Raw genomic sequence first — 12,017 nt, 5'->3', positions numbered from 1 at the left:
TTAGGCCAAGTCTTCAGTTGAGTTCTTTAGACAATAAGAGAATAAATAATGATGCCATAAGAAGAAAAGATTCGTTTTGCCATACACAATAGGACGGGCAAAATGATTTTATTTTTTGGATCTCCAACCTATATAATTCGTGTTTATTCTGTTCCATTATTCTTGACATGTTCATTTTTTAAAACATATGTGTATGTTTTCTTGTTAATTAATTACTTTTAAATTTGCATAGACGAAAAAAGTGGCATTTATAGATACAGAATCGAATGTTTTCATTCACATGAAAGAAGAATATATCGCTTTGGCTTATATAAGTCCGACAATTATACATAAACCGATTCGAAAAGACAATCATATAAATATTAATTTACTTACTATAACTACGTACATCTTATGAGTGAGAACAAAAAAAAAATTACAAAAATACAACTAGCTAGCAGTTGCTCGACTCGAGTCGTTGGGTGATCTCTTTCCCACTTTGTCTTTTCATTTACACCATTTCTCATCTGCAAAAGGCATACATGTAGTAATTTTAGTTCTTGTCTATATATGAACCAAACAAAAACGAAAATTAAAATATAAAAAACATATATACCTTGTAATTTTCTACATTGCTTTCCAAGAAAAGCGAGAAACACAACGAGCAAAATGATTAAGGTGACGATTCCTATTATTATCGCCAATGTTTTCCCAACTCCGTTATCATCCTTACTGTCCTTCTTCTCTCCTTCTGTCAATAATTTAACATTTCACGAGTTTAAAATTAACACACACGCACACAAACTTTTAGTAGATAATATGGTTTGATTAGTAAACTATTAATATTTAAAAAAGTTAATCATCTAAATAATTCTCATATTTCTCGACTTGACTAGAGATGTTGCTTTCTATGGTTACATACTTACATTTGTATATTTTGTTAATCTGGTGTGACTACGACTTTTTATAATACTACTAATAAAAACAAATAAAGGAAGACTGACCATAGTTTGGGTTCTGACGCGCGTGACCGCCAGCGACACTGAAACGCGCGTAACACTTGGACAAGTAAACGTATCCTCCCTGAGCCATCCCACAATCAGATTTGAGCCGTCCGATTGCATCAGACAAGCAATCCTGACACTGTGCTGTACTTAGATCCCCCATGCACTGAGCCACCCCCTGAACATTCCCGTTCCCACTGGTCCTGTAGGGCTCGCTTCCGGAACCTAAAGAACCGATGACGTCACTAATTCTGGTCAACCCATCCTGGTCGTTGAATTCCATCGCCTGCCCACATTTGTTGAGCCTCAACGTTTTGTCTTGCACCCCAAAGAACGAACTGTTGTCGTACTGGACCAGACAGCTGTCCATCATCAAGAACCCGGAGTACGAGTTGGAACATAAGGTTCCGACCTGTGCGTTGGCGCGTGATACGCACGTCGAGCAGGCGGTTGGGTCGAGGTCGCCCCGGCACTGGAAAACACCGTATACGGTAACCCCCGGTTCGGGCTTTTTGTTAGGAACGGTGAAGTTGGCATAGCGGATTTGGACGGTGGAGCTGACAAAGGAAGAGAGGAGAGAGTTTAGGTTTGTCTCGTAGCCGGAGCCAGGGGAGAACTTAGCCGGAGAGCAAACGGCGTATATGTAATTGTCCGTGGGGGCGGAGGAAGATGGATTCATTAGGATGACGGCGGTGAGAAGGAAACAGAGAAGGGTCGTCTTTGTCTTGGACATGTTTAGTTGTTTACCTTCTTCTTTTTTTGAGAGATAAAGTGAGATGATTTGGTAAAATAGAAGTTGTAGAGAGAAGACTTGCTTTAAAGAGAATTAACGTAAAGAAGGGTACTCTTATTGTGGTTCCATGTTGCATGCTTTTTTTTTTTTTAATTATGGGTTGGGGACGTTCTTTAGACTTTCTACAATTTGCAAATTCCGTGTTATTCAGATTACTAATCATTCTCCGTTTCAGATTGATTTTTTAGAACTTGAATGTGGAATTTGGCGGCTATTTTATGTCCATCACAATTTAAAATTATTTATGTTAAGTCTGTTTTATAGAGTTATTTTTACCCATTTCATTTGTATTCGTCTATTCGATATTGAGACTTCAACAGTGACTTGTGTGAATTCTTTTGCTTATACCGTTATTACTAGTTAATAAATAATTACCTTTTCTGTAAGCCACTAATTAAGAAGGAAAATAAATTGAGGAGTTTCTTGTGGTCTTGACTTTTCTAATAGTATATATGGGTCCGCTATGGAGTTTAAAGGCGTATAAAATTGGCGGAATTGCCACGAAATTGATACAAAACAAGCTTCTTGACATTTTTATAATCGCCAAAAGATGTCATTCTCAATTTTTCTTTCATATATATCCTCGGTCTACTTTTGTCTTTTACGTAGTGAATACAGGAAGAAGCTTCTAGCATTATGTGTGTATATATATATTGTCATGTTAAAGATAAATAGACCATAGCTAGTAGTGAGTTTTTTGGTTAGAAAAGCATGCAATATGAGTAACAGAAGATAATGCCGAGTAATGAACGACTATACGTCATGAAAATGAGTTATGGTTATTAGTTTATTAATTTTACATATAGTATGGCGTATATAATTTGGATAGGCAATGGTACTTTTAAATGAATTTTAATTATATGGAAAGGGATCTTGGCGTGCTGGTCGAGATATATAATACGTTATACAATCATGGTTGTATTTGTATAAAATGAGATCAACAGGGTTACTAGAGGCTTCCAACGTCAAAGTTTCAGTTACGGGACCGGTAAGCGAATCAAACCACCCACACGGTCGAGATTGTGTAGACTTTTTCTTTGGCTATAGATTGTTATTGTCATATTGACTATAGTATTTTTCTTTTATTATTGTTAAAATATGAAATACTGTTTAAAAATCCACTAGTATATCTGTTGTATATGTAAAAGTATATAATGTCCAACAGTCCTACACATATAAATTGATTAATTACAACATGCGTGTAGTGTGAATCCTCTAATCTTTATAAATTAATTACAACATGCGTGTAGTGTATATCAAAACTAAATGAAAAAACAGAAGAAAAAAGAAACATGCATGTACGTAGTGTTATCACCTTTTACAGTCATGATACTAAAACGTTGCTAATTGAAAATTGTGTAACACTAAAACGTAATCATTTTCTCGAGAAGGGATCTATTCGAATCAGTTACGAAGTTGAAATAATAACATTACTCATTAATTAGAAGATACATACTATAACTGAGAGCAGAAAGTTATGGTAATTACGTGGTGTCATCATCATATTACTTTCCAAAATAAAACGTAACATAAAGAAGAGAGAAAAGATATCAGTGAAAAGAGCAGCTAAACAAAGACTGGGTAACGTTCACGATCATGGGCCTACCAAAAATAAAATAAGTAAAAGACTTTTGTTAAAAATTTATGAACTCTTCTTATTTTACACACTTCAGCTTGAGTGGCTATACAAAGTTCTAACATTGTTGCTCGTCTTGAAACTTGAGTCTTCGGTTTTGATTTGGTTTTTCTTTCTTTTTTTCTTTTTTGCTTTTTTGGGGTAATAGTATGTTGATTCGATTAGAATTAGACTGGATTGATATTTCGAACATCTTTTTTTTTTCATAGTACTTAGTAACTCAGTTTTGTTTTTCCAAGATTCATAACCTTAACCATTTCGATACCGAGAAAGTATACTCTCAGAGAGAATATATCAGAAATTAAGGGATTTTGGTGAGTATTTTCGTGCTTGACTTCTAATAAGTCATTGGTCAAGTTCTTGAAAATAATAATAAAAATCGGTATTGCGCAGTTGATAATTTTCTTGAATTTAGACTAACCTAATTCAGTTGACTCGTCGTTCGTCAATGCCAAAAGGAAAACGTTTCTTGGAAATATTGTGGAGATCTTTTAGAGTTGAAATCAGTAGCTATCTTATAACTATAATTAAAGATTTGAACTCTAATACTTCCTTAAAGGCTAGAGATCATCTTGATAAATAAAATCATTAACAAAAATATTCAAAAGTTATATATACAAAATGACAAGACCAATATGCCTCTGTTTTACTTTTCTTGTTCTCAAAGTCTACCTATTTTCACATGGAATAGCAAGATCAAATGTAATTGTTATATATATATATATATATATATATATATTTTATGTATATAACTTTTCTCTTCTTACGCATAAATGATGGGATCTGTTTACATTGTATTGTAAGAAGTAAGAATCTGATTATTATTATTTCTTTTATAAAGTCATTTAATTGTTGCGATATATATCTGAGCATAACTTTTTATATATTGAGAGACCAACATATCCTCAAAAGTGTATAAAGAAATTAATCAATGCCATATATGAAAGTAGATTAGTTATGGATTAAGACATAATTTGTCGGCATTTAATTATTTTGAGGAATAAAAAGGTTTAAACTCACCCACCTGGCCCCTATCACGGACTGTCTCTTTAAACAAAAGTTTTCCTGAAATGAAAAGGGAACTACAAGAATGTAACATTACACATGCTATAGATAATAGATAAGACACCACAATAAGCATAATATCTTTTATTTTATTTTATGTTTAATGTGTAATTTCATATTCTAAGGTACTTTATAAGATGTATCGATCATTCCAATTTTATTAAATTACACGTTCCAATTCGTGTTTGTCAATAATGTTTGTGTAGTAGTACGTACGTACCTTTCAAATATCTGATATTTAAGTTGGGCCTGCTACCTAAACTAACAGATCTTAAAGGCTTTGATTCTTTATTTCTGTTCAATTGACCCAATTAAATTGGGACAAAAACCATAATTAAGTGCGTCCGATTTTATTTTTCTTGCCAAAGCCCCATAATTAAGGCTTTGAGTCTGGTCAGATACATTCAAGTCTCTCCACTAGATTCAAGTTTCTAATTTTCTTGCCAAAGCCCCTAAGTTGAGAGTCTTGAATCTTAAATTTTTTTACTTCGGAACGTTTTCATCGGTTGAGAATTTGAGATTGTATGTTTGTCTCTTCAGTTTAAATTATATACTATCCTTTTATTGGAATAAGATAAAAGTACGTACACAAACACAAATTAATCAAATAAACTAGAAACTATAATTATAGAAAATCAAATACATCATAATCAATCTTTTACACCATATTTTACTATAATAATAAAGATTTGATAATATTATTTTAAAAAACAAACAGATTCACGAGCATAAATGAATTTAGATAGGCGTTTGTTTATGGATGCATGTATCTTAGGATTTATTAGAAGCTCTTTGTTTCTCGAGTTTTTCGAAAAGAGAACCATCATAGACGGCTCTCACTGTCCCCTTCTGCAGCAAACCATTCTTGTCTTTGCACAAATCATACAATACCTTCCACTCCGCATACGCTAGAATCCTGCCATTGTCAATCCACATAAATTATCAAAGATCATTCATATAATCGCGTTTTTGGGTATATAAAATTAAACCAAATTACTTACCCTCCTTTACGATCATTTGGTTCTTTGTTTGCGTTGAGGAGCTCTTTGAGTTCCTCCTTGGTCAAAGCATCGCTATGTGTGTGAGCATGCTTCGTAAATATCTCCTCGAACTTAGAAGCCACGAATCTTTAATATTTTTTAAAAGAAATTAAACAATAAATAAAGTATTAGTAACCATCACAAAAGGTATCATTATACTAGTATAGTTTAACTGATGATACCGTACCGTCCATCCTTGTCGTAAACGCCTGAATCGCTGCCATGTTTGGCAAGGTGGATATTCTTAACCTCAATCGGAAACGACAACGAGAACCCTTTACCCTACAACCAAACACGTCTTTGATTCTTTTTCTTTTTCTTTCTGTAACGTATATATGAGATTATATTTTAACTATAACAATATTTACCGGACGAGTTTGGCTGCTGAGACCCATGTTTATGAACATAGAAGCGAATGTTGACATCGCATATCCACATCCGATTGCTCTAAATCCTGTTTTTGTTTGTTTGTTATGTTAAAACAATAAAATTAGTAAATATATAAACGATCTTCCTTTTCTTTATTAACGGATAAGACCATGACACACACACAAGACAAAAGATTTCTAATAGAAATCTAGTTTTAGATGTTACAAGACTGATAAGGACATTTTTGGTTATTTGTAAGATCTTACCTTCAAATGTTTCCGATGGATAAACGATGCCATCTTTGTTTCTGTCGAAGAAGGCGACATGTCTCTGCAAGAAATTATCTTCTTCCGGAACAAATTTCACTTCTATAAATCACAAAAAAACGTTTTAAGAGAGATCTAATGGTAAAGATACATAACTACAAATATAAATGTTGGAAATAGAGTACCATTTGAATTAGAGGAAGCCATGGCCAGAGAGGAGAGAGAGAGAAAACTAAACAACACAGGTTGAGAGAACAAGTAAATGAAAATAGTGAAAAGAGAAGGCAAACACAAGCATCTTTTATATTTAGAGATTTGACTGTTCATTTTGTGTTATTATATGATAATGAGAATAAGTTTGATTCGATATGGTGCCAATGTGATAGTAATATTTATAGGGTCTAAAATCTAAATAGTACCAGCTGGATGAACAAATTGTATAAATAAACTAAATTTTCAGTAACATCTAGCTAGCATTAAATAACTCTATATCTAATTTGCAATGGCTAAATGTAGCTAAATCTGGTTGAATATTTTTGTGAGATTTGCTAGAATCTAGGTAAATTATTAACCTAATTAATAGAACTGTAAATTATTAAGCTAATTAACTGTAGTAAAATAACTAAATGTAAAATCTAAATAATGAAATAAAACTAATTAATAGTTTAATAAACAATTATACTAATAAATAAAATATGAATTGATTTTTTTGGTAATGATAAAATATGAAATTTATGAAATTGAAGTATCCTTTCATGGTTTAATTGATGAACTTGAAAAATCCTTCCATTTTTTTATTTTTAAACTATTAAAAACAAAGATGAGAATATAAATCTAAGTCAAAGAATTATTAAAATTGTAATTTCAAAATTTAACATTAGAATATAATATAAAATTTATAGTGACTTATTTTTTTTCTTCTATGGTAGCTTAATTAATAATATAATGAGTATTAACATTATTGAAGTTCTTATATTGAATAATATTTTGGCACAATTATATATGTATTGTTTCTGTAAAATTTTAAATTTACTTAAATTTATCAAAATAATCAAAAATTTCTCAAACCAATGTTTTCAAAAATAATAACTTAGTATAGTTATGAATTTGTTAGAAATACCCCTTTTCAAAAATATATTTTTTTGAATATTTTCATTTTTACCCTCTTTTCACAATTTTAATATGTTAAATTAAGTTTTAGAATTTTTTTCTTGGGTTCTCTATTTTATATGTAAGGTATAATTTTTAGGGGATAGGGTTTAGTATTTGGAGTTTATGGTTTAGAATTTAGTTATTTTATATATTAAAAAGGGATATTTTTGAAAATAAACATGATTGAAAGGTATTTTTGAAAAGTAACATAGAAAATGGGTATTTTTAAAAATTCTCCTTGAAAATATGGATGGAAATATCAGCGAAATCAACTTCGTGATACTTATTTACTCTTATTCATTTTAAACCATGAAAAGTTACGAACATGGTAACATATAAAAATATTTATGGAATTTTTAAAAGTAATCATTTTTATATCACTTTTCAAAAATACCCTTCAACGATGTCTATTTTCAATAATAATCCTCATCGTTTTTTGTTATGAAGAGAATATATTTAGTGTTCATTACTCTATATTATACTTTCATGTGTTTGTATTAATGACAAAGTGGCCAAGAGTTTAACATGGTTTCTCCCGGCTCCAGGAGATTAATCTTTAGGCCTAGGAAACTTTTAGGATCACTTCTAAATTATGAAAAAAAAAAAAAGTTGCCAAGAGTTTTGTTATAGCATTTATTTATTATAAGTGTATATATATCGTGTTAAAAAAAAAGAGAATATATCGTGCAAGGAAGACTGAGAAGGTTACTGAATTTAACTATGACCATACTGGGGGCTGCTTGGAAAGGTCTATACAGAAATAGTAATATACATTACTTATCGGCAAAGGGGAATGATCAAATTGGTGAATGGGCGATAATGTAACTAATAATGGTGGAGACAGATATTATTTTCGTGGCTTAGCTTAAAACGCGACATTTTGAAAGAGTATGGAACTATCGATAATATGAATCCAATTAAGAGTAAAAAAAGAAGAAATTCACATTTTCGGTTTTGGTGTATAGAAAATTTAAAATTAAACTGAATCAAACCAAACAGGTTCAATATTTACTACCCTTTTCGAGCATTAGGTTATTTATTAGTTTGCGTCGAGGAGTTGTTTTGGTTCCTCGATGGTCATAAAAAAAGAAATGACTTATTATAAGTTCTTAAGATATACCTCTTCCGTTTCAAAATATAGGATGTTTTAATTAAAACACGCAGATTAATAAGTTTTTACTTTTAACAAGTTCAATCAATCAGAAACAATATTACATAATATAAAATACTAAACTAATGTAAAAATTGCATAGAAATTAAACTTGAAAACATCTTATATTATGAAACAAAAAACTTCTCTAAAACATCTTATATTTTGAAACGGAGAAAGTATTTATTTTGCTCTAGTCAAAACCCTTAATAAATCTGGTATCACTGTAGATTAAATTTGATTGTTTATTTTACTATTTGTTTACACTTCTCAATCTGGTTTCGATACAAATGTCACAGGCGCAAGAGATTTAAAACTTCAACCTAAATCCTTTTATAACTTTGGAACGTTTGTAAAAACGAAGATGCAGCCAATATTGAAAAGAACCTCTTTTCTTATTAAGAATCACTTAAACAATCTTACAAAATATGTTTAATCAGATTTACACACAGTCAACACGACTTATCACTGACCAATTCTTAATCTAACCAAAACTTGTTAAGAACCCTAAAAGCTTATTCGCTTGGCTCCTACTTATTCTATGCGGCTCAAGAAAAACCTTAAACCTCAATACAAATATATAGATAGCTAACATATCACTTAGGCTAACATACTTTCCTAATTTAAGATAACCCCAAATCTTCTTTTTATTTGATCTGATGATATCTCGCTAAACAATAAAGGAAACTCCAATATTCCAAATTGCCAAATATAATTCGCCACATCATTATAATTCCACGTTCATTACTTCATGCACACAGCTTATTCCAGTGTCTTACATACTAGCTTTGTTCCACCAAAAGTTTTTATGCTTTCATTCTCCCTTTTTTTATCTGAATGTGTCAACTTAAGCTTCATGCTTTCAATCTCCTTAGCCACATTCAGCTACAACATCACCAATATGCATAACGTTTTTATAGGTTGAGCTCAAGTCACTAAATTACTACTTTTCGTGAACCGAAAAAAAAGTATGTAACTTGAAAATATGTTAATTTGTGTTCAAATTGAATTACATTACTTTTACTGTTATAAGATACAAACAACTTAACAAGTACGTACACAAATAATCAATTATATACGAAAACTATATATAATTTTATAAAAACAAACACATTGCAATATCTTCACACCATAGTAATTTACATATAACATTAAAGTAGTAATAACTTTCATATAAACAAATAGACCGCCACAAGCAGAATAACCTTTTTTAAATTAAGATTTATGGATGTTTCTTAGGAGTTTTAGAAGATCTTTGTTTCTCGAGTTTTTCGAAAAGAGAGCCATCGTAGGCAGCTCTCACTGTATCTTTGTGCAACAAACCGTTCTTGTCTTTGCATAAATAATGCAATATCTTCCACTCCGTGTACGCTGCAATCCTGCATTTTTAATTCACATAGATTATTCATATTCTGATATTCATCATATGATCATATTTTTTTGGTTTTGGTATAGAGACAAATTAAACCAAACCGGTTCGATACTCACGATCCTTTGCGATCATTAGGTTCTTTGTTTGCGTTTAGGAGTTCTTTGAGTTCCTCGTTAGTCAAAGCGTCGCGATGTGTGTGTGCATGCTTCGCAAATATCTCCTCGAACTTCGAAGCCACAAACCTAACAAAATTTAAAGTTATTAAGATTTCCCAAAATTCCATAATTACTAGATATGAATTTATTTGGCAAACTAAAACCATACCGTCCATCTTTGTCGTAAACGCCTGAGTCACTGCCATGTTTGGCAAGGTGAATATTCTTAACCTCTATAGGAAACGAGATCGAGAATCCTTTACCCTACAACCAAACATAACTTTGATTCCTTTTCTTTTTTTGTAACGTATGAAACTATAATTTAACTTTACCAATAATTTTCAGATTACCGGACGAGTTTTGCTGCTGAGACCTATGTTTATGAACACAGAAGCGACTGCTGACAATAAATATCCACATCCGATTGCTCTAAATCCTGTTCTTGATTTTTTTTTCAAGATCAGACAGTAAAAACAGTAAATATATCAAAATATCTTGATAAGACCATATATAATAGTAAGTTAATAACAGCCACACACACACATGCACTGTAGAAGAAGACAAACGATCTCTAATACAAATTTAGGTTTAGATATTACGAGATTGATTAAGACATATGTTTAAGACCGTACCTTGAAATGTTTCCGAAGGATAAACGATACCATCTTTGTTCCTGTCGAAAAAGGCGACATGTCTTTGCAAGAAATTGTCTTCTTCTGGAACAAATTTCACTCCTACAACCAAGAAAAAATGTTTTTAAAGATCGATCTAATTGTACAGATGAGTGATCACTAATTACATATATGAATGTTAGAAAACAAAAGAAAGTACCAGTGGAAATAGAGGAAGCCATGATCAGAGAGAGAAAGAGAGAAAACGAATAAATTGTTGAGAGAAATAAAAAGTGTAACTGAAAATAGTGAAAAGACAAAAGAGGATGGCGAAACAAACGCTTCTTTTATATGTTTAAAGATATTTAATTTTTAACTGTTTTGTTTTTATGTTATTGGTATTACAATAAAAAATGTGATTAAAGATTCGATTCCATCTAGTGCGGCCAAATAATGTAGTGTATATATATTTGTAATCGTCGTACTTTATTTTGATCGTATACGAAGACGATAAAATTAGTGGGAATCGTCAGGTACCACGTTACTTACGCTTAATACTTACTTCCTTTAATAATTCACATTATGTTTTCAATTAATAATTCACATTATTCTTTACTCGGAAAATAATTAATAGTTCATTACTCTAAGTTGTGCTTTTTTATTTTTTTATTTATTACTTTTATATAGCACAATCGGATTTTTCTCTGTGTTTTATGTTAATCCAAAACTTGCCTGGATATTTTTCGTTTCCCATAGCCGCCGTCGGTTTCTATAATCAATAAGTCGTTACCTAAGACTAAAGATGGTTAATTACAAGTGTGTATACATATATATCGTGCGATACTGAGAAGGTACATTGAGCCCTGTTGAACGAGGGTTATACAAAAATAGTGTTATATACATTACTTAACGGCAAAGGAGAGATCAATGAAGGTATGGTGGTGTGGGTATAAATATTAAATTCTTCGCTAATAAAGAGGCTTTTTCTGAAGGAGAAATTAAAATGAATTTACGTACAGAGAGAACAAAAGAAAGAAATGGAAATTATTAAAGGCAAAGGGGTATATGCCACACAGGTGGTGTTTGCGTGGTGTAATGTTATTGTTTCTAGTCGCTTTCTATATTTCTTTTAAAGCATACACACTTAACTCAATGGCTTCTTGATCAACGAATGGACAATAATGTGTGTATTAATCAGCTCCGCGTGACCTAGTCTGTATGACAAGCAAAGGCTCTGCGTCTACAAAAACAATTAATGCTACTTGCTAGTTTTATCCATAGTTTAAATATATGAGTATGACAACTTCAGTAATGTGATCAAATAATAGTTTTGAGTATTTTGACGATAATATTTGGTATCAAATGGTGCCGTCTAGCAAACTAAACAAGTTCGGTGTGCTCTATTTTTATCATTTGACCAAGTAC

The 12,017-nt window shown here is 31.4% G+C and overlaps 3 protein-coding genes across 5 annotated transcripts; all 3 read right to left on the bottom strand.

Moving 5' to 3' along the window:
- Nucleotides 1-255: 255 nt before the first annotated feature.
- On the bottom strand, nucleotides 256-1,944 carry LOC104712622 (plasmodesmata-located protein 5). Of its 2 annotated transcripts, none has more exons than XM_010429551.3 (3): nucleotides 984-1,944; nucleotides 596-730; nucleotides 256-506 (listed from the first exon to the last, which is right to left on the bottom strand). In XM_010429551.3, the coding sequence occupies exons 1-3, from the start codon at nucleotides 1,714-1,716 to the stop codon at nucleotides 487-489; spliced, it is 888 nt and encodes a 295-aa protein (XP_010427853.1). In that variant the 5' UTR covers nucleotides 1,717-1,944; the 3' UTR covers nucleotides 256-486. The 2 variants fall into 2 exon arrangements, with proteins under 2 accessions (XP_010427853.1, XP_087323906.1); XM_087467780.1 differs by having other exon boundaries at nucleotides 596-727; nucleotides 984-1,930.
- A 3,132-nt stretch (nucleotides 1,945-5,076) lies between these two features.
- On the bottom strand, nucleotides 5,077-6,593 carry LOC104712621 (putative peroxygenase 4). The gene is made up of 6 exons (XM_010429550.3): nucleotides 6,338-6,593; nucleotides 6,153-6,254; nucleotides 5,886-5,971; nucleotides 5,705-5,799; nucleotides 5,479-5,604; nucleotides 5,077-5,393 (listed from the first exon to the last, which is right to left on the bottom strand). Exons 1-6 carry the CDS (start codon nucleotides 6,477-6,479, stop codon nucleotides 5,249-5,251), a joined length of 696 nt encoding a protein of 231 aa, XP_010427852.2. The 5' UTR covers nucleotides 6,480-6,593; the 3' UTR covers nucleotides 5,077-5,248.
- Nucleotides 6,594-9,446: 2,853 nt separating this feature from the next.
- LOC104712620 (putative peroxygenase 4) lies at nucleotides 9,447-11,189 on the bottom strand. Of its 2 annotated transcripts, none has more exons than XM_010429549.3 (6): nucleotides 10,813-11,189; nucleotides 10,614-10,715; nucleotides 10,332-10,417; nucleotides 10,151-10,245; nucleotides 9,943-10,068; nucleotides 9,447-9,833 (listed from the first exon to the last, which is right to left on the bottom strand). In XM_010429549.3, exons 1-6 carry the CDS (start codon nucleotides 10,832-10,834, stop codon nucleotides 9,677-9,679), a joined length of 588 nt encoding a protein of 195 aa, XP_010427851.1. In that variant the 5' UTR covers nucleotides 10,835-11,189; the 3' UTR covers nucleotides 9,447-9,676. The 2 variants fall into 2 exon arrangements, with proteins under 2 accessions (XP_010427851.1, XP_087321223.1); XM_087465097.1 differs by having other exon boundaries at nucleotides 9,928-10,068; nucleotides 10,813-11,031.
- Nucleotides 11,190-12,017: the final 828 nt, after the last annotated feature.

Source organism: Camelina sativa, chromosome 9, assembly GCF_030686135.1.
Source record: "Camelina sativa cultivar CO46 ecotype springtype chromosome 9, ASM3068613v1".
In the NCBI taxonomy this organism is placed as follows: domain Eukaryota; kingdom Viridiplantae; phylum Streptophyta; class Magnoliopsida; order Brassicales; family Brassicaceae; genus Camelina; species Camelina sativa.
The sequence above is the reverse complement of the archived record's forward strand: the minus strand, read 5'-3'. Positions and strand labels throughout refer to the sequence as shown.